This window comes from Carcharodon carcharias, chromosome 6 (assembly GCF_017639515.1).
Source record: "Carcharodon carcharias isolate sCarCar2 chromosome 6, sCarCar2.pri, whole genome shotgun sequence".
In the NCBI taxonomy this organism is placed as follows: domain Eukaryota; kingdom Metazoa; phylum Chordata; class Chondrichthyes; order Lamniformes; family Lamnidae; genus Carcharodon; species Carcharodon carcharias.
Window position 1 is genome coordinate 93,264,375 of NC_054472.1, and position 21,189 is coordinate 93,285,563.

Below are 21,189 nucleotides of genomic sequence, written 5' to 3' on the forward strand. Positions count from 1 at the left end.
TAGCAACATAGACTTAACCAAACACCAGGCAAAGCATTTTCACCTTGCAAATTGAGAATTAGGTTATTTTCACTGTGAGGTCTGTTAGAGGCTTGCAGCTGTCTTTTGATCTTACATTGCCTTTGCCTGCACACCCTCGGTGAACTTTTTAAATAACTCCGCTTTACCAACTGCATCGGTCATAACAATTGGGGGCTCATCTGAGATAAATTATGTTTCTAATTCCTCAATTGGTTAGGAATTGGTGAGTGGTTTATGAGTATGAGAGGCACTTTGAATTCAGGACTTGAATTCACTGAAGTTGTACCTACCACCACTGATTGAATTCAAATTCTTACTGTCTAACCAGTGTCTTTGAACTTTACCTTTTAACAATGAAACCCCATTCATTGTACCAATTTTATTAGTAATATAAACATATTGCTTGGTAGCTGTCAGAAAGGCGTCAAGTTTTCACCCTACTTTCTTGAATGGTCTATTCAAAAAATGCAAATGAACATTATCTCTCTCACATATCAAAACTAGTACATAATCAAAGCACCCAGACTAGCTGTCTTTAATCCAATTAAGACACACCCACAGACCAAGCCTCTATCTTAAAAGAAAAATATTTTCCAAAATATTATATACATTAATAAGTTCACGACACAGGACATATGAAGGATGGTGATGGTGATGTCTGGGGCATGATGTGTAAGGTATGATTCCGTGAGTATGATTATGTCAGGCCTTTGCTTGACTAGCCTGTGAGAGAGCTCTATGAATTTGGCACAAGCCCCCAGATGTTAGTAAGAAGGACTTTGCAAGGTCACCAGGACTGTGCTGTTGTTTCTAGTGCCTAAGTTGATGCCCAGTGGTCCATCCAATTCCATTCCTTGTAGAACAAAAACAAAAACAGAAATACCTGGAAAAACTCAGCAGGTCTGGCAGCATCGGTGGAGAAGAGCACAGTTGACGTTTTGCTATTTTTACTTAGTTCTCTTGAAGGGTCTTGAGGACTCAAAACGTCAACTGTGCTCTTCTCCACCAATGCTGCCAGACCTGCTGAGTTTTTCCAGTTATTTCTGTTTTTGGTTTTGTTTTGGATTTCCAGCATCCACAGTTCTTTGCTTTTATTTTTGCTTCCATTCCTTATAGACTTTGTAGCAGTTTGACACAACTGAGTGGCTTGTTAGGCCATTTTACAGGCCATTTAAGAGTCAACCACATTGCTGTGGATCTAGAGGAGTGGGGGTTGCAGGGGGAATAGTGGGGGGAAGAAGTAAAGGAAAAAAGCATTTGTCCATAATGAGTGTAATGTCAAAAATAACAAACAGCTTTGTCTGAAAGCAAAAACATGAAAAACAAGATTCAAAGCGGCACATGGAGAGAAAATAGAAAAGAAAATGGGGGACAGAGTTCATGGCTCTGAAATTGTTGAACTCAGTGTTGAGGCCAGGAAGGCTGTAAAGTGCCTAATCAGAAGATGAGGTCCTGCTCTTCGAGCTTGTGTTGAGCTTTACTAGAACGCTGCAGAAGGCCAAGGACAGAAATGTGAGAACAAGGCGATGAACTAAAGTGGCAAGCAACCAGAATCTTGGTTTAACATGCGTATTTCAAATATTGATTTTTAGTTCAAGCTAGAAACAGGAATTGGACTTTTTTAAGGCTGTTTCGAAAAATCTGACACAAGCAATTTCAAACTACAGCAAGATAGCCGAATCTGATCTACATCAGCATATGTCCCACAGACAGCCAATCTTGTTCCTTGTCCTTGTCCATATTCAACTTAAACGTTATGATGCAATGATCACTGTCCCCTAAATGTTCCCCTGGTGACACATGATCCACTTGGCCCACCTGATTCCCAAGCACCAGGTCAAGTAGTGCCTCCTTTTCCCGTTGGACAGGAAACAATTGGCATAAAGTAGCCTACGTTGGAATCTGTGATAGCCGTTGACCTGAGATGTTGGCCAGAATTTCCGCAGCCCGTCCATGGCGGGTTTCGTGGCAGGCGGGAGTGGAGAATCCAGTGGGAGGCAAAAAGTCGCAAACCTACCATTGTAAAAACAAGTCGCAATTCCCTCGATGGTGTGTTTGTGCGGGTCGCCGACTCATGGCGCGAATGCCATTTGCATTCATTAGCATGTCATGAACGCCCATTAAAACAGCTGCTCGCCGGAATCTTGCCACATCTTTCAATCATCTGTCACGGCAGCAGAAAATTATGTCGGCCTCAAATCTGTTTGAAAAAGGGTGGCGTGCACAAGTCGGACTTCAGTGTGCTGATAACTTTGAGGTGAGTGGAACATACCTGCCAAAGTGCTGCACCAGTCCTGTTGCGCTTAACACCACTCTGTTGGGGCTGTAGGATTGGACTGCTTCTTTTCTTTCCTTTCATTGTCCCGAGGAACACCACTGTGCTGTGGTACTTATGCAGGCCTCCATTTTCAGAGACTAGCACCTCAACTGGGGGTGGGCTGTAAGGCGAGGGTTGGGTTGACAAACACGATGGGGCCACTGGGGAGGGAAGGGTGAACATGATGGGGGCCTTCCTGCTGTCATCCTCTAACCTCTTGTTGCTGCAGCGTCTGCCTAGGAAGAAAGGAGGAAGATCTCCTTGCGATGAAAGCCACTTAAAGCCAATGGCTTCATTAGCACTGTTAAAGGGCTACTCAGAACATCCCAGTCACTGCATCTCAAGATTAACACATATGAATGAAGAATTTTTGAATGTAGGCAATAGTGAAGGAGGCACAGCTGCATCGTATATGGCACTCCGTCAATGAAGGCCTGTTACATATTCACTAGGTGTGAAACTCTTGATGGGCCAAAGGGCATCCACTCATTAACAATGAGCAATTGATTGGTTATAAATATGCCACATCAGAGATTGGAGCACAGAGCTAGGTTGGGTCACTCATCTCATTTAAACTTTAGTATCCCACGCAGGGCTCAAGATGTCACGTATCTGCGATGCCATCTCGGCCACTTCGATATGTGTCCTAGTGTCTCGGGCAAGGCAGCATCAGCCACCATGCAGATAGGGCAAGAAAAACTATATAACCTTACAGTTTCCAAATGTGTCATCTTCTGAGCTTCACTTTCTTGCCCCTTGAAAAATTAATGTCTTCAATGTTTCCTTTCAGAGAGAAGGCAAAAGCAGACATGGATCCAGGGTTCCATGCTGCCTTTGTCAGGGTCTTAATGTAATGGAGGGAGAGGTGACTCCGCATACAGCTCCAGCAAGAGTGACATGGTCAAGCGGAGCCACAGCATGAACAGGAGGGTTAGGAGGAGAGACCCAGACAATGGGGCGACTCGCCAGGCCCAGGGTTTATCGTCCAAGATTCTCCTATTTACAAATGAGTGAGAGGCAATGCCATGCACATCTGCCCTTGTCCCGAGATCTGGTACATCACATATGCCACATTCTTCATAAAGACCTGACACCACATGGAGTCAGAGTATATCCCCTGCCAGTGGCTTTGAAGGTGACCACAGCACTCAATTTCTTGGGCTCTGGTTCTTTCCAAGGGTCAGCAGGCGACCTGTGTGGCATCTCTTAGTCTGCAATACATGGATGCATAAAGGAGGTCACAGATGCGCTTTACAGGCAGGCCCATCATTATATCAGGTTTGCTTTGGACGAAGATAGCTAGGCTGCGAGGTTCACTGTCTCAGGCTTCCCAAGAGTGCAGGGAGCAATGGACTATATCCATGTGGTTATACGAGCTCCATGGTAGCAGGCCCTAATGTTTATAAACCGCAAGGGCTATCATTCCATGAATGTACAACTGGTGTGTGATCACCGGAAACACATACTGCACGGTATCCTGGGAGTTGCCATGTCTCCTACATCCTGAGTCACTCACAGGTGCCTGAGATTTCCAAGGGGCCATTACGTCTGCAGGGTTGGCTGCTTGGGAATGAGGGGTATCACTGAAGTGCTGGCTGATGACATCAGTGCGTCGCCCTCAGAGTTGTTCCGAGGAGTGGTACAACGCTGCTCACAACTCCACATGCTCTTTTATAATGCAGACCATGGCACTTCTAAAGATGCATTTCAGATGCTTGGACCACTCAGATGGCTGACTTCAATAAACTCTGGACAGGGTTTCCTGCATCATCACAGTGTGTTGCGCCCTTCACAGCCTGGCAATGCAAAGAGGTGACCCCCTACTAGAGGATGAACTGGAGGAGGATGAGAGCTCACTGGAGGATGAAGATCCGGAGGCCCAGGAACCTCAAGAGGCTGCTGAGGATCAGTATGAGTGCGATCACGCCATGGGGGAAGGAAGATGTAGGAGATGTGCTCACGATATGCTAATTGCTGACAGGTTTCCGGGAAGATTAAAGACAAGTGAGGGAACATGGCCACATCTCTCCTAGCCCTTAATGCCATTTTCTTTCAGCTCAGGGGATATCCAGCCACCTTTAGCAAGAACGAGCCCTGCAGTCACACTTGCCTCATGAATCTCCAGGCCATGATCTTTGCTTTGGTCCGTGGGGCCCTGTGAGTGAGCTCACTCTGGGAACTGAGAGCCCACTTAGGAACAAGATCGATGCGAGAGAAGACTTGAAGTTTTCGCTGCTATCTAATGATGCAAACACTGCTGCCACTGAGATTGGACATGTCTAGGGATCTCCTCGTCCTATACATGTCTTTTCTTCTGCCATTATCACTGAGGAGACACACATGCCGCTAGAATATCAATGCTGATGAGCTGCCCTCACTCAATGGTGTCCCTTGAGGAAGAAGGTTAGAAACGCTTACATCGCACATTTCCAATAAAGATTTAAAACACTTAAAAAGATTTAACCACTTCTCCCTGACATCACACTAGGGTGCAGAGACTCGTTCAACTGAGGTTGACATTACAGGAATGATAATCTCACAGTGGGACACTATCACTGAGTGGGAGGAAGGCTAAATCTCAAAATAAGAGGATTCCCAAGTACAAAATCATAATGTGATCCAAAAGTGACATCAGCTTTTCTTAACTTTACTAACTCAAGTGCTAAGCCTGGGTGCAGCTCCAGCATCTGCAGCAGAGGTTGAGGCAGCCTGCTGACTGCTACATCCTGATACCTGTGATGACCCCTGGCAGATGTCCCCTGGTGACCCGTGGTCTGCGGGCCCTGGCCAGATGAGGTTTCACCTGGTCAGGGGCAGAAGCATCCTCGGTGGCCTGAGAAGCTGGGGTGGATGGGGTCACAGGCAGAGGGGGCTGTGAGCGGCTGCACACCCTTGGAGTGTCCTGAGAGGAGGCCCTCGGGGTGTCCGGCTGATGTTTATCCTCCCTGTGAGTGCTGAAGGCCCCACCCTGACTCCTGCAGGAGATGGGGGATCAAGGTACCTTGAGCCCATGTCGCCTACATTCTGATGGTGCTCACCAGGATGTGTGGCCATGGAGTGCAGGGCTGAACACAAATCTGGCAAGACACGCTGGACCAAGGTCTCCATGGAGGTCGCCAGCCTTCCCATGGTGACCTCGAGGTGCTCGCATGTTGGAGGCACGACATTGGACAGAACGTGGGGATGGACTTCTCCAGCTTTTTGCTCTAGTCTGCGGAGTGACTGTTGAATCTCTGCCTGATTTTCCACCGCCTGTCGTATCTTTAGCATAGATTTGGCAGCTGCTTCTAGAGGCTCATCATCTGACACGGACCGAGCAGGTAGCTGGTCTCCAGTAGCCCCCCGAGTGCCGGAGATCTGGGCTGTCCCTGCCTCCGACTGCTGTGGGGACGTGTGAGTGAGATGTTCCCCAGAAAGTGAGCCCGAGCCTAATCTACACCTGTGTCCCACTGACGTGTGTGTCTCTGAGCTGGCGGAGGGTGCTTGTGAGTGCTGGGACAGTTCTTCCGGAGCATCCTCCTCGGATGAAGTCTGGGGGCTCACACTGGTGGTGCTGGACTGGCCTGGGGGCCTCGATCTGCTGGTACCTAGAAAATAGAGTTTCAGCTAATGAGCATGAGCTATATAAGACTGCATGTGACTCACTGTGAACGTCAGGATTTGGTGAAGCTTTGGTCCGTACTAGGGTGATGGGAGAGGCTGATCTCCCCTTCCCCACAGGAGCGATCCCTGTTCTCCCCAACCAGCTCGGCTGCAGCCTCCTCAAATTTAGTGAGGGCAATGACGTTGGCCGACCCTCCCCTGGTCTGTGATCTCTCGTGCCTGTTGTGTGCCAGCTTGGCCTATATGAAGAAGGAAGAAAGGCATATGATGAGAAGGGATGGAGCAGAGATTGGGTTAGATGCATATCCCCTGTGTGTGGTGTGCCCTCACCAGAAGGGCCAGAAGATGGAGTGTGCACAACATTATAGATGGGATGGTGGTGATGTGAAAGTCTCGGTGAGTGAATGAGTGTTGATGTGTGTTCCCCCACAAATGGTTGCGTGAGATCCCAGAAGAGATTAGCTATGAGTGCATAATGCCATGATGAGAGTTTGATATTGGAGGGAGTTGAAGGATGATTTACCCTGGTGGAGTAGATGAGATCATTCATCCTCTTCCTGCACTGGGTATCACTTCGGGCGTCAGCACCAGCCACGCTGACCTGCTCCACAACAGTCTGCCAGGCCAGAGAGGTGAAGCTGCTGTGCTTCCTGCAGCCATCCCTGGGATAGAGTACGTGCCTGTGTGCCTGCACCTCTCTGATCAAGGCTTGGTGGATGAAGCGGGGCGCTGCCTTCCTGTTCAGGCTCTCAACCTTCCTTTTCTAGCTGCCAGACATCTCTGATGGGATGGAGAGAGTGAGCTTGTGTGTTGGACTGGCCTTTAAAAATGGCGTCTGGACCTGCCAACCCGCATGAACCAACTCCCAGCCCATCAGATGTTTCGGACCCGATATGTGCCTTTGCATAATTAATGAGGCTCCAAGCACAGAATCGGTTGTGAGTTGCTGAGCCTTGGACAGCGGGCTGGGCGCTGCCGAAACTGCCTGCTACGGCACAAAGTCTCATTGTGGGAAAATTGTACCCGTTACCTGTTTCTCTCATCACAGCCTGAGTGTTCTGCAGCATTTTCTGTTTTTATTTCAGATTTCCAACATGAATAATATTTTGTTTTTGACATTTAATGACCTATGTTTACTTAATGTTTACTGAGGTTGAACATTCTTCCTTGTTTTAGGTATTCTGGCTCAGAAGGCATCAAGTAATTTGGCAAAATTTGGCAGCAGCTACATTGCGGCATCATACGTAAAATATATAGAATCTGCTGGAGCAAGGGTTGTACCCATAAGGTAGGGATGGACTTCCCTGTAAACTGCATATACAGTGTGGAATTTATTGCACTTTTGGCGGTGAGTTTGGAGACAAGGGTCAATTAATTGGGAGGGTGGGGACTCCGCCACATTCCCTCCTCTGCCCAATTAAGTCTGGGGCAGGAAGGCTTGTGGATGGTCTGCTCTTTCTTACCACTTCCCTCACCACAGCTCCCCCGCCCCCCCCCCCCCCCCCAACTCACCCTCACTCACCTGTGGCCTGGGTTCCTTGTCAATCCTAGGCCCCTGGTGGGTGCATTGCCGGTGATGCTGACAGGAAATGGAGAGCATGATTCCTACCCCTGGGGTCCTAACTCCTGGGAAGGCCTGCTGCTAGCAGTAATGGGCAATTAATACCAGCAGGCTTTCATCGAGGGCTGCAATGTGGGGCTCCCGCTGGTTCTCTAGCTGGTGGGAAAGTCCCCTGTCTCCAACATTAAATTCTGCCCTCAATATGAGCCCTGATTTTTGCACAGGGGAAGCTGCTGTAGTAAAGTCAGAGCTGATGCCCCCATGTTTAACCATTTGAGTACTGTCCTGTGGTTTGAATATCTGTAGAATATGTAAATGTAATTAAATAAAAACAAAAAACTGCGGATGCTGGAAGTCCAAAACAAAAACGGAATTACCTGGAAAAACTCAGCAGGTCTGGCAGCATCGGTGGAGAAGAAAAGAGTTGACGTTTCGAGTCCTCATGACCCTTCAGCAGAACTGAGTGAATATTAGGAGAGGGGTGAAATATAAACTGGTTTAGGGTGCGGGGGTTGGGTGGGGGGAGAGAAGTGGAGGGGGGTGGTGTGGTTGTAGGGACAAGCAAGCAGTGATAGGAGCAGATAATCAAAAGATGTCACAGGCAAAAGAACAAAAGAACACAGGGGTGTTGAAGTAAATATAATTGTTTAGAATGTGTCTCCAAGGCTGCCCCACCCTCATTAAACCTTTAAACCGTCATTCCTTTCTTGACGGTCTGCATCTCCAGTTCGCTTTTCAGCATATCTGTTTCAGATCCCTTTCTGCCATTCCCTCTTCAAATGGACCATCCGCAATGCAAGCCTCAGCCATCCATCTTGCTCAGCTACGGTTGAGGAAGGTCATTTAAATTAATAGCTAAATAATTCCAGTCCATTCACCCAGAACATGCAACGCTCCCCCATCACAGCATCCACTAATATCGACAGAAATGTTAACACCATCATCTTACCCAGATATTTATCTAGCAGTAGATTCGGTCTTTTTTTTTTGTGGGCCAAAAATTTGCCAAAATTATTCCTATATTTTTCTTTTACTGGTTCAGCCCTGTGCTCATTGTTCTGGACCATTATATTTGGAGAAGTGTTCTAGATTTACCTTTGCTCTATCATGTACTATCTTTTATGACTTAATCAGAAATGATCTCCTTTCAAGGTGAAAAACTCTTCAGACTTCTCAGGTTTCGTTTCATAATCATGATCCTTGGTGCCAGGGATCAGCCCATATGTCTCTTTACTGCATTACTTCTAGGGAATGAATATCTTATTTTTGTTTTGATGATCAAAACTAGACATGGCACTCAAGACAAAAATAAAAATAGCTGGACAATCTCAGTAGGCCTGGTAGCATCTGCGGAGAGGAATACTGTTAACGTTTCGAGTCCATATGACTCTTCATCGATGCTGTTAGACCTGATGAGTTTTTCTAGCTATTTTTGTTTTCGTTTCAGATTTCCAGCATCCGCAGTATTTTGCTTTTATCATGGCACTCAAGATGTGGTCTTACCAAAGCACTGTGCAATTTAACATTTAGGTGACAATTCAATATTTTATTTTCTTTGTTGATTAAGGAATAAGTCTCCTAAAATCCCTTTACTTAATCTCGCTCAGCTATTTTGACATCATTTGGGGGAGCTAGGGTCAGCTTGGCTCAGCTGATAGCATTCCTGCTTAGGATCAGAAGCCTGTGGGTTCCCTCCAGTATAACCTCTGCTATCTTGTAGAAAATGGATGAATGAATAAGTTGGTTTGTCTATCTGTCAACATCTCAAAGGGGGTCACTATAGCACACTTATTTAGAGTTTATTTAAAGATCAATCATTTTCATTGGAAAATGTTTATTTCTTAAGCAGTTTTACAGGGTGGCATGTTCAAATACGATGCAAGGATGGGGAATGATAAACTACATAGATGGGCCATTTTTAACCCCCTCAGTAGGAAGATGGATGTTGGGGGAGTGAGGGAATGGAAGGCAATCCCTCAATCCCCTCCTAGTCAGAGATGCAGCTGATTTTAAGTTCTGGGACTAATTTTGATGCAGTTGGTCAGCTGCTTGGCCGATTTTAGTGGTGATTTTAGCTGTAGGGCAGATGAGTGCAAAATCCGAGCATTGGAGGCTAATCGCCAGGATCAGGAAAAGACAGGAGGCAACAGGGCAAGCTTAGGAGTGAGGTGATAATGAGAGCAGAGCCAGGAGGATAAAAGACCATAAGAAAGATCGAGATTGCGAGCGGAGCTGGGAGGAGAAACCAGCGTAAGAAAGAGCGAGACTGTGAGCGGAGCTGGGAGGAGAAACCAGCGTAAGAAAGAGCGAGACTGCGAGTGGAGCTGGGAGGAGAAAACAGCGTAAGAAAGAGTGAGACTGCGAGCGGAGCTGGGAGGAGAAAACAGTGTAAGAAAGAGCGAGACTGCGAGCGGAACTGGGAGGAGAAACCAGCATGAGAAAGAGCGAGACTGCGAGCGGAGCTGGGAGGAGAAAACAGCGTTAGAAAGAGCGAGACTGTGAGTGGAACTGGGAGGAGAAACCAGCATGAGAAAGAGTGAGACTGCGAGCGGAGCTGGGAGGAGAAAACAGCGTAAGAAAGAGCGAGACTGTGAGCGGAGCTGGGAGGATAAAAGAGCACAAGAAGTAGCGGGACTGCAAGCTGAGCCAGGAGGAGGAGGAAGAGCATGAAAAAGAGTGATAGCGGAGCTGGCAGGATAAAAAAATGCGCGAAAGAGTGAGCCTGCGAGCAGAACTGGTGAGAAAGAAGAGCCCCAGCTGCTGCTGCTGGTGTGGACTGACCAGATTTGTAGAAAATCGTGTGTGCCATCATAGGGAAGTAGGTACGTGATTAGTTGGTGAGTATTTTACTTACTTGTTTTGCTTACTTAACATTTGATACTGGTACAATTTATTGGTAACTCCAAGGCTGTCTCCATAATAAGATTAATTTAGATTAGGTAATATTTATAGTATAAGAAGTAAACTAAGGTCCCTAGTATATATTTAATTTTCTTTAAACTAGAAGAAGTAATATTTAAGGGAATAATTTAAGGGTAAGTCAATGCAGGGCAACTCGGCCATGTGGAATGCTCATCCTGTGCGATGTGGGAAGTCAAGGATGCTTCCAGTGTCCAGGGCGACCATGTGGAGGAAGTGGCTCCATCTGTAGCTACTCGAAATCAGCGTTTCAGAGCTGGAACTGTGGCTGGATTCACTGGAGCATCTGCAAGACTGAGATCTTCATGGATAGCACGTATAGTGAAGTGGTCGCATGCAGGTAAAGACTGCACAGGCAGAAAAGGAATAGGTAACCACCGGACAGAGTAAAAGCACCAGGCAGGTAATGCAGGTCTTCCATGAGTCCATCTCCCTCTCTAACAGATTTTCCATTTTGGATACTGCTGGGGGAGATGGTTTCTCAGGAGGATACAGCAAGAGCCAAGTCCATGGCACCACAAGTGGCTCAGCTGCATGGCGTTGGAGGGAAAGAGAGCAATAGGGGATTCTATTGTTAAGGAAACAGATCGATGTTTCTGCAGCCACAGACGTGACACCAGGATGGTTTGTTTTCCCCCTGGTGCCAGGGTCAATTATGTTACTGAGTGGCTGTAGGACATTCTGAAGGGGGAATGTGAACAACCAGAAGTCGCAGTCCATATCAATACCAACAACATAGATAAAAAGAGGGATGACGTCCTATGAGCAGAATATAGGGAGCTAGGAAATAAATTTAAAAAGTAGGACTTCCAAGGTAGTAATCTCAGGATTACTCCCAGTGTCACATGCTGGTGAGATCAGGAATAGGACAATAGACCAGATGAATGCGTGGCTGGAGAGATAATGTAAAAGGGAGAGATTTAGATTCCTGAGGCATTGGGACTGAATCTGGGGAAACTGGACAAGCTGGACGGATTGCACCCCAGCAGGACCTGGTGTCCTTACAGGATTATTCGCTGATGCTGTGGGGGAGAGTTTAAACTGGAGTGACAGGGGGATGGGAAACTGAGCAGGGAGACACAAGAGTGGGAAACAAAGATAGAAATGAAGGACAGAAAAGTAGAAAACTAAAGTGGAAGGCAGAGGAAACAAGGGCTAATAGCAAAAAGGGCTATGGTACAAAAAAGGTGTGTAAAAATGTTAAAAAGACAGATCTAAAGACACTGTGTCTGAATGCACGGAGCTTTTGCAATAAGGTAGACAAATTAACAGCACAAATAGATGTGAACAGGTACAATATGATTGTAATTAAGGAGACATGGCTGCTGGGTAACCAAGACCTGGAACTGAATATCCAAGGGTATTCAATACTTAGGAAGGACAGGCAAGAAGGGAAAAGAGGTGGGATAGCATTGTTAGTTAAGGATCAAATCAGTGCAATAGTGAGAAAGAATATTGACTCAGGAAATCTAGATGTGGAATGAGTCTGGTTGGAGGTAAGAAGCAACAAGGGGCAGAAGACATTAGTGAGAGTTGTCTATAGGCCTCCAAAAAGTAGTGGTAAGGTAGGGAATGGCATTACACAGGAAATTAGAGATGCATGTAACAAGGATGCTACAGTAATCATGGATGACTAATTTGCATATAGACTAGGCAAAACAAATTAGCATTAATACTGTGTAAAAATGTTAAAGAGACAGATCTAAAGGCACTGCATCTGAATGCATGGAGCATTCGCAATAAGGTAGACAAATTAACAGCACAAATAGATGTGAACGGGTACAATATGATTGCAATTACAGAGACATGGCTGCTGGGTGACCAAGACTGATGAACTCCTGGAGCGCATATGAGATGGCTTTTAGACCAGTACGTTGAGGAACCAACCAGGGAACAAGCTATCCTAGATTTGGTATTGTGCAATGAGAAGGGGTTAATTAATAATCTTGTTGTGCAGGGTCCTTCAGCGAAGAGGGATAGACTTATTCATTAGGATGGAAATGAAGTAGTCCAATCTGAAACGAGGGTCTTAAATCTAAACAAAGGAAACTATGAAGGTATGATGGGTGATTTGGCTACGATGGATTGGGGAACTTCAGTAAAAGGCAATGTCTAATATTTAAGGAAGGAATGTATGCATTGCAACAGTTATACATTCCTTTCTGATGGAAAAATACAACAGGTAAAGTGGCTCAACCATGGCTAACAAAGGAAATTAAGGATAGTATTAGATCCAAAGAGGAGTCATATAAAGTTGCTAGAAAAAGTAGCAAGCCTGAGGATTGGGAGCAGTTTAGAATTCAGCAAAGGAGGACCTAGAGATTGATTAAGTGGGGAAAAATAAAAGTCCAAGATTAAAGTTGCAAGGAACAAAAAAACAAACTGTAAATTTTCTATAAGTAGGTAAAGAAAAAGATTAGTGAAGGCAAATGTAGGTCCCTTAATTACGAAACGGAAGAACAGTCCCGGCAGGTTCGAGCGTGGCAAATGTAACCCCACTCTTTAAAAAAAAAGAGGGAGGGAGTAAAAAGGGAATTACAAACTGGTTAGCCTAGCATCAGCAGTAGAGAAAATGTTAGAGTCTGTTATAAAGGATGTGATAACAGGACACTTTGAAAATATCAACGGGATTGGACAAAGTCAGCATGAATTTATAATCAAGTTTAAGAAACCTGCTGGAATTTTTTGAGAATGTACCTAGTAGAATGGATAAGGGAGGACCAGTGGATGTCGTGTATTTGGATTTTCAAAAAGCTTTTGATAAAGTCCCACATACGAGGTTACTGTGTACAATTAAAGCACGTGGGATAGGAGGTCATATGTTGGCATGAATTGAGAATTGGTTGACAGACAGGAGACAGACAGTAGGAATAAATGGGTCTTTTTTGGAGTGGCAGGCAGTGACTAGAATGGTACCGCAGGTATCAGTGCTTGAGGCCCCAGCTATTCACAATATATATCAATGATTTGTGTAGGGAACATATATTTTTATTTCTGTTGGGTTGTTGTAAAGAACATATCTTTTTATTTTCTTTTGGACTGCGTGTTAAAATTACAGTGGCTGCAGGTTGAAAGACATCCACTGGAATAGAATGAGAGATATATACAACAATGCAGTCCTGGAACAGAGTATGCTATGGAAGACAGGTTGGTGTCAGAAAGGAGTCCTGGACCAAGGGAGCTGCCTGACAACAGCATTTTAATTGGCTCCTGACCAGGTGACCAGGCTTTGTGTGAGAAGCAGTGCAGCTGAATAGCTCCTAGCCTGAAAGGAACTGTACCGAAAACCTCTCTCTCCTGTGTGTGGAAGATTCCAGTAATTCCATGATAAGATAGCTGGCTTTTTCTTCTCATATCTCTATAACTTGCTCTCTCTCTCTCTCTCTGAGGAAACTCCTGTAAAAAGAAAAAGAGGAAAACCACTGTTAGAGACATTGAAAAGCAAGTTCTCAACCAGTGATCTAAATACTGAAAGCACTGGAAAACCACCTCGTGTCAGCAACAGGAATTAAAAGGAATTTGGAAGACATCAATCAAAATCAACTCATCAAATCCTGTAGTCTGGATTGGTGCTATTGAACTGTTTTATCCTTAAATTCTATGTCTTGTGTGTGTGTGTGTGTATATATAGGGATTTAAGAAGGGGTTAGAGTTTAAATTATAGTGTTAGAAGTTAGCAGTTCATATTTCTTTCTTTTGCCACTGGTTAATGACAGTTTGTTCAACAAGCAGTTCTTTACTTATTAAATTTACAAACCTGGTACTTGCATTCTGTTAATCTAAATTAAACAGTTAGATAGAATTGGGACAATCTGGTGGTTTGGTCAAAATTTTCACACATGTCGTGGCTCGGGGAACAGTGGGGCTTGGTATCACAGTGCACTATCCTCAGTGAGTCATGACATTCGGATGAGGAAACCAAATGTAATATTTCCAACCACTGCAGTAGGAAAAACAGAATGGCAGTGTATTATTTAAAGGGTGATAGATTGGAAAATGTTGATGTACAAAGGGACCTGGGTGTACACCAATCACTAAAAGCAAGCACACAGTTAAGAAGGCAAATGGTATGTTGGCCTTCATTGCGAAGGGACTTGAGTACAGGAGCAAGGATGTCTTACTGCAGCTGTACAGGGCCTTGGTGAGACCACACTTGGAGTAATGTGTGCGGCTTTGGTCTCCTTACCTAAGAAAGGATATACTTTCCATGGAGGGAGTGCAGTGAAGGTTCACCAGATTGATTCCTGGGATGGCAGGATTATTGTATGAGGATAGATTGGGCCGATTATGCCTGTAATCACTGGAGTTTAGAAGAATGAGAGATCGCATTGAAATATACAAAACTCTGACAGGTCTGGACAGACTGGATGCAGGGGTGATGTTCCCCTGGCTTTGAGGGTTGGTGGGGGGGTGGGGGGGTTGGGGAGGTGGTGTCTAGAACTAGGCGTTACAGTCTGGGGATACGAGATAGGCCATTTAGGACTGAGATAAGGAGAAACATCTTCACTCAGAGGGTCGTAAACCTATGGAATTCTCTGCCACAGAAGGCTGTGCAGTCCAAGTCACTGAATATATTTAAGAAGGAAATAGATAGACTTCTAGACTCTAAATATATCGAGGGGTATGGGGAGAGAGCAAGAGTACGACATTGAGATAGAGGATCAGCCATGATCATATTGAATCGCAGGGCAGGCTTGAAAGGCTGAATGACCTACTCTTGCTCCTATTTTCTATGTTTCTATGATCTCCAAGACATTCCTAGTCACATGTGCAATTAACCCACTTGTTCAACAGGTTAGTGAGCATACAAGATATCTATTTACTGCAGTATATTTGGCCACATATTCTACTCAATCCAACTGGCAGTGTCAGTGAGAGTTGAAAACACATCTGTTATAGCAGTTACAATAGCTGTTTGTTCACATTCTCCCAAGGGCTATCATTACATCATTATCAATGTTGGGTTATTTTCCACAACTAACAAATATCCCACCGGCAATGTTGTAAGTTCACAGTTTGATTGATAGCTCAAAGAGGTCATTAAAGGACCAGCTGTCTTTGATGTGTGGTTCTGAATATAAGTTTGTTTGTTTTGATAAGGGATTCGGTACTTGAAGGGTTTTTAACATTTTGAATGGGCCTTCATGAATGGGAGTTTTTTTATTATAGTAATAAATGTAATTGATATTTATTGTGTGCAGTTTTTGATCTCCTTATTTCACCTCAACGTGGCTTGGGTGTGGTGAGTTGGCATGGAGGGTGTAAGGGCAGAGGCTGATGGGTGGGGGGGCATGAGTAGGCATTAGGTTGGCTTTGGGTCTATAAGGGCCCATGAGGTTGGGGGGTGTATGAGTTGGCATTGATTGCACATTAGGAATGAATCAGGGGCTAGGAGGTTGTGAGGTGTAGGGGTTACAGAGCCTAAGAGGTCACAGAACAATTGGGGTGAAGTCCCAGAGAACTGAGATTGGCCATTTAAACAGCTTGCCATCACAATAGGCAGCTCCTGTGACTGCTTTCGCCCTGCATCTCGGGGGGAGGGCCCAGCTCCCACCCTGCTTCCACCCCGGAGCAAAAGTTGCATCATTCAGGGCACTTTTTCCTGAGGTGGATGTGCTAAGCTGGGAAATTCCTAACTTCAGCTACCCACTCCGGGAGTGAAAATCCGGCCCTACATCTGCTGGTTTCCCTTTATCCACCCCACTTGTTATGCCCTCAAAGAATTCTAATAAATTTGTCAAACACAGTTTTCCTTTCATAAGACCAGGTTGACCCAATTGGATTTATTATGATTTTCTAAATTCCCTACTACTGCTTCCATAATAATAAAATTCAGCATCTTCCCAATGATAGATTCAGGCTAATTGGCCTATTGTTTCCTGTTTTCAGTCTCCCTCTGTTTTTGAATAGAAGAATTACATTTGTGTTTTTGCGCCCACTACCTCTGCAACAACTTCTTTTGGGGCCTTGGGTGTAGGTCATCAGGTCCCATAGTCCCATTTGTGTCCTTGTACTTTTTCTCTAGTGGTAATGCTTGTTTTAAGTTCCTCCCTATTGCCCCTTGATTTTCTCCTATTATTGTGTCTTCTAACATGAAGACAGACTGAAAATAGTTGTTCAAATTCTCTGTTGTTACCTTCTTTCTGATTCTTAATTCCCCGGCCTCATTTATGCAAAGGGAGACTGTGGCAAAGTGTTAATGTCACTGGACTAGTAATCCACAGGACCAGGCTAATGCCACCACGATCACTGGTGGAATTTGAATTCAATTAATAAAAAAAATCTGGAATTGAAAGCTCGTCCCAGCAATGGTGACCATGAAACTATTGTCAATTGTCGTAAAAACCCATCCGGTTCACTAATGCCCTACAAGGAAGGAAAGTGCCATCCTTACCCAATCTATGACGTCAGACCCACAGCGATGTGGGTGACTCTTAACTGCCCTCTGAAATGGCCTAGTAAGCCAGGCCCTTCAAGGGCAATTAGGAACAGACAACAAGTGCTGGGACACTCACATCCCATGAAGGAATAAGTTTAAAAAAACTATTTAAGGACCAATGCCCGTTTTAGCTACATTCTTCCTTTTTATATTCTTGTGGTAGCTCTTACTGTCAGTTTTCATATTCCTTGCTCATTTCATCTTCTAAATTTTCCCCCTTTATGGTCACCCTTTGCTGGTTTCTAAAATTTTCCCAATCTTCTGGCCTACCCCTCTTCTTCGCAGCATTGTGTGCCTTTTCTTTCAATTCAATACTGTTCTTGACATCCAGATGATGCATTCTCTTGTAGAGTCTTTCTTTCTCACTGGAATACATCTTTGTTGAGAGTTATGAAATATCTTCTTAAATGTCTGCCACTGCTTCTTTAGCATCTTAACCTTTTAACCTATTTTCTCAGTCCACTGTAGCCAACTCTGTCTTCATGCCTTTGTAATTGCCTATATTTAAGTTTTAAGGTACTAATTTAAGACCCAGGTTTCTCACCCTCAAATTGAATGTGAAATTCTACTATATTCTGATCACACTTTCCTAAAGCATCTTTTACAATGAGATCATTAATTAATTCTGTCTCACTACACATTACCAGATCTAAAATAAACTTTGCTATTTCTTATTTCCATCCAAACTGACTATACATCTTGATCTTCCAAGCCAAGATCATGACCAGAATTTTCCTGCCCATGCAGGCAGGTCCTGAAGCAACAGATGCCATTGACTTCGGCAGGACCGGAACCCACCAGCGGGAGAGGCTGGAAAATCTTACCCCATTTCTCACTACTATACTGATCTCACCCTTTAATAGCAGAGCTGCCACCTTTTCCTTTTTCCTATCTTTCCAAGATGTCAATTACTTTTGAATATTCAGTTCCCAGCCTTGGTCACATTGCAATCATGTCTCTGCAATAGCTATCATATCAGATCCACTTATTTCAAATTGTGCTTTCAATTCATCCATCTTGTTATGAATACTGCATGCATTCAGAAAAAGAGCCTTTAACTCTGTCGTTTTACCATTTTTTCCCATTCTGACCTTATTTGCTGGTGCACTCTTCCCTTTGTATCCTCTGCCCTTCCCTGTCACACTCATTACCCATATCGTTGCCCTGCACTATTGTCTTGCCCTTTCTCGTTAACTTCCTAAATCTATCCTCACATGAATCCCCCCCCCGAACCCTGACCCCCCAACTATTTAGATTAAAGCCCTCTAAATATTTAATTGTCTTTCGCCTCCTTCCAGTGAGTTCTCATTTAATCAATTTTCTTTAACTAGCTGAATGATTGGCAGTATCAAGCCTAAATTGGAGTTGGTGCATATCACAAATTGAGATTTTCCTTAATATTGTGTTCCTCAGCATTCAGTTGTGCAATTCTGCCAGATCAGGTACACTGTCTTTCAGGTTTATGCTAATAAGTAGCAAGTAACATTTGTGCCACAGAAGTGCCAGGCAATGACCACCTCCAACAAGAGAGAATCTAACCATCTCACTTTGACGTTCAATGGCATTACCTAGGCTGAATTCCTTACCGTAAGCATTGCGAGGTTCACCATTGACCAAAAACTTAACCAGATCAGCCATATATATACCATGGCTACAAGAGCACGTCAAGCTGGTAATACCATATCTGACTCCCTGAAACCTTTCGATCATCTACAAGGTACAAGTCAGGAGTGTGGTGGAATACTTTCCACTTGTTTGGATGAGTACAGCTCCAACAACACTCAAGAAGCTTGACATCATCCTGGACTAAGCAGCCTGCTTGATTAGCACCCCATCCACCACCTTAAACATTCACTCCTTCCACCACCAGCGCACCGTGGTAGCAGTGACCACCTACAAGATGCACTGCAGCAACTCATGAAGCCTTCTTTGACAGCATCTACCAGACCTCTACCTGGAAGAACAAGGACAGAAGTTCTGCAAGTTCCCTTTGAAGTCACACACCACTCTGACTTGGAAATATGACACCATTCTTAATTGTTGTTGGGTCACCCTGGATCTCCCTCTCTAAAAGCACTGTAGGAGTACCTTTACCACATAGACTGCAATGAGTCAAGAAGGCAGCACAACACCACTTTCTCAAGGGCAACTAAGGATGGGAAATAAATGCTAATCTTGCCAGCAATATCCATTTCCCATGAAGGAAAAAAATCCAATCCACTTGCAAAATCCTTTATCACCCAATTCTGATTAAGTTGCACCATTTATCGATGTGACAGGAACTTGTCAATTCAGTTACCACTGGCATTGTCTAATGACAGCTTTGAACGAATAAGGTGGGCTTTTTTCATAACTGAGTTACCAGAGGAGCCATCATCATTTTGGAAGTGATGCTTTTGTTTTCCAAGTCCAGCAGGGTTAAAGGATCCATGATAATGGAACCAATATGGGGACAAAGGTTGGAATCTTGCTCAGTTCGGCAGGTTAAAGTGTCAAAATCAATTATAGGGGCCGAGGCCCTTTATGGTTAAGTTTAATAGTACAAACCATTTTGTTTAGTTTCTTGTTTTAAAACTGTTGAGCAAAAAGTTGTGATCATGTTTATGTGTGCTTTGGTTGTTTTAGCATTCTGATTAAATATAATTAATTAAAAATGCTGATATAACTGAAAAGAATAACCAATATTATAATTTTTAGTTATATTTATATAATATTTAATTCTTAAATGTGTGATCCTCCGACTGAAATCAAATTTTATTTTATTGAAGTGAAATTGCTAGTTCTATTTTCAAATGTAATAAAGTTAATCTAATGTAGATGTTTTTCTTCTCCTATAGCATTGAACTAACTGAAGCTCAGTATCAGAAACTATTTTATTCCATAAATGGGTAAGTGGTTTAGTAAATCACAACAGTCTTCATTTGAAATATGCATCATTTTTTACATTGTATTATTGAAGTTTGGCATTTTTATCTCAGATCTGTAGTAAATTATAAGATCTTTTACTAACAGTGCTTTTGAGAATAAAAAGCATTTTAAGGGGTTTGGTGCAAGAATTTTTTTTCTATTGCAGCAACAATTACTGTTACTAAAGTACTTGTGCTTAAAAGTTTAAACTACGGGAATTGAGAGGACAAGGTTTACAAAAGGGAATTCAGTTTGCATTGTGTAAAATAAACAAATGTATTTTGAAATGTTTGCCTTTTATCTGCTGTGGTCCTGAATAATAATAATATCAAGCCAAACCAATGAAAGAGTTGCATGAAGAGCTGGTGTTTTTACCAATGCACCGCTGCCTGAGCATCATAGTAGCTCCTCACAGTGGGGAGTTAATGCCCAGTTGGTTATGGGTTGTTGCTGCTAGCACTGCCGCCAGCCTAGACTAAGGTGCTGTGGTTGCTCAATTAGATCCTGCCATGAAATAATACTGATGTTAAAACGTTAGTGTGACCAAAAATGTAGTGCTGTTCAGTTATGGTTATCTTCTTACAAAATAATATATTAAGAGTGCAAAAGGATTCCAAAGAGGTATGTGCAACTGATGCTGCTTTTCTGCTTTTAGACTTGGTAGACTGTGAAAAGCTAAATTTATTTAAATGTGGAAAAATGTTTGAGAACAATATTCAGTTTGGAAAAGTTGCTCTAGAGAGGTATTTTGTGAAAAGTTAGAACTAAAGTCTAATTAGAGATAACCTTGTGTCTTATTATGAAAAATGCTACTGCTTAGCATAGTAAATGTGAACTTAGCTGAAGTATTCAGTAGGGACCAAGTTCAGTTCTATTTTAGCAGGGAATAGCGAGATATGGGGGTTGGGGCAGGGTAAAGATGGAAATGGTGCTGAACGGCACCTTTTGCTTTCCTGTATTTTAGCACATTTACAGCTGTTTCAGCCTTGGCTTTTGGTACTGCCATCATTGGGAATAGTTATGTTTATGTTAAAGTTAAAGATAAAGTTCAAGAGAATCGGGGGGGCAGAGGTGAGTATGATGGCCATTACCAAGGAGAAGGTGCTAGGAAAACTGAAAGGTCTGAAGGTGAATAAATCACCTGGACCAGATGGATTACACCCCAGAGCTCTGAAGGAGATAGCTGAAGAGATAGTGGAGGCATTAGTGGTGATCTTTCAGGAATCACTGGAGTCAGGGAGGGTCCCAGAGGACTGGAAAATCACTAATGTAACCCCCCTGTTTAAGAAGGGAGTGAGGCAAAAGACAGGAAATTACAGGCCAATTAGCCTGACCTCGGTCGTTGGTAAGATTTTAGAGTCCATTATTAAGGATGAGATTTCAGAATACTTGGAAGTGCATGGTAAAATAGGGCAAAGTCAG

The 21,189-nt window shown here is 43.8% G+C and overlaps 1 protein-coding gene across 1 annotated transcript in view; it reads left to right on the forward strand.

Moving 5' to 3' along the window:
- ggh (gamma-glutamyl hydrolase (conjugase, folylpolygammaglutamyl hydrolase)) overlaps positions 1-21,189 on the forward strand; it is a 58,166-nt gene that overhangs the window by 6,983 nt on the left and 29,994 nt on the right. Inside the window, exons 2-3 of the mRNA XM_041189581.1 lie at positions 7,118-7,229; positions 19,698-19,748. Coding sequence (XP_041045515.1) covers positions 7,118-7,229; positions 19,698-19,748 — 163 coding nt within the window. The remainder of the gene's footprint in view (positions 1-7,117; positions 7,230-19,697; positions 19,749-21,189) is intronic.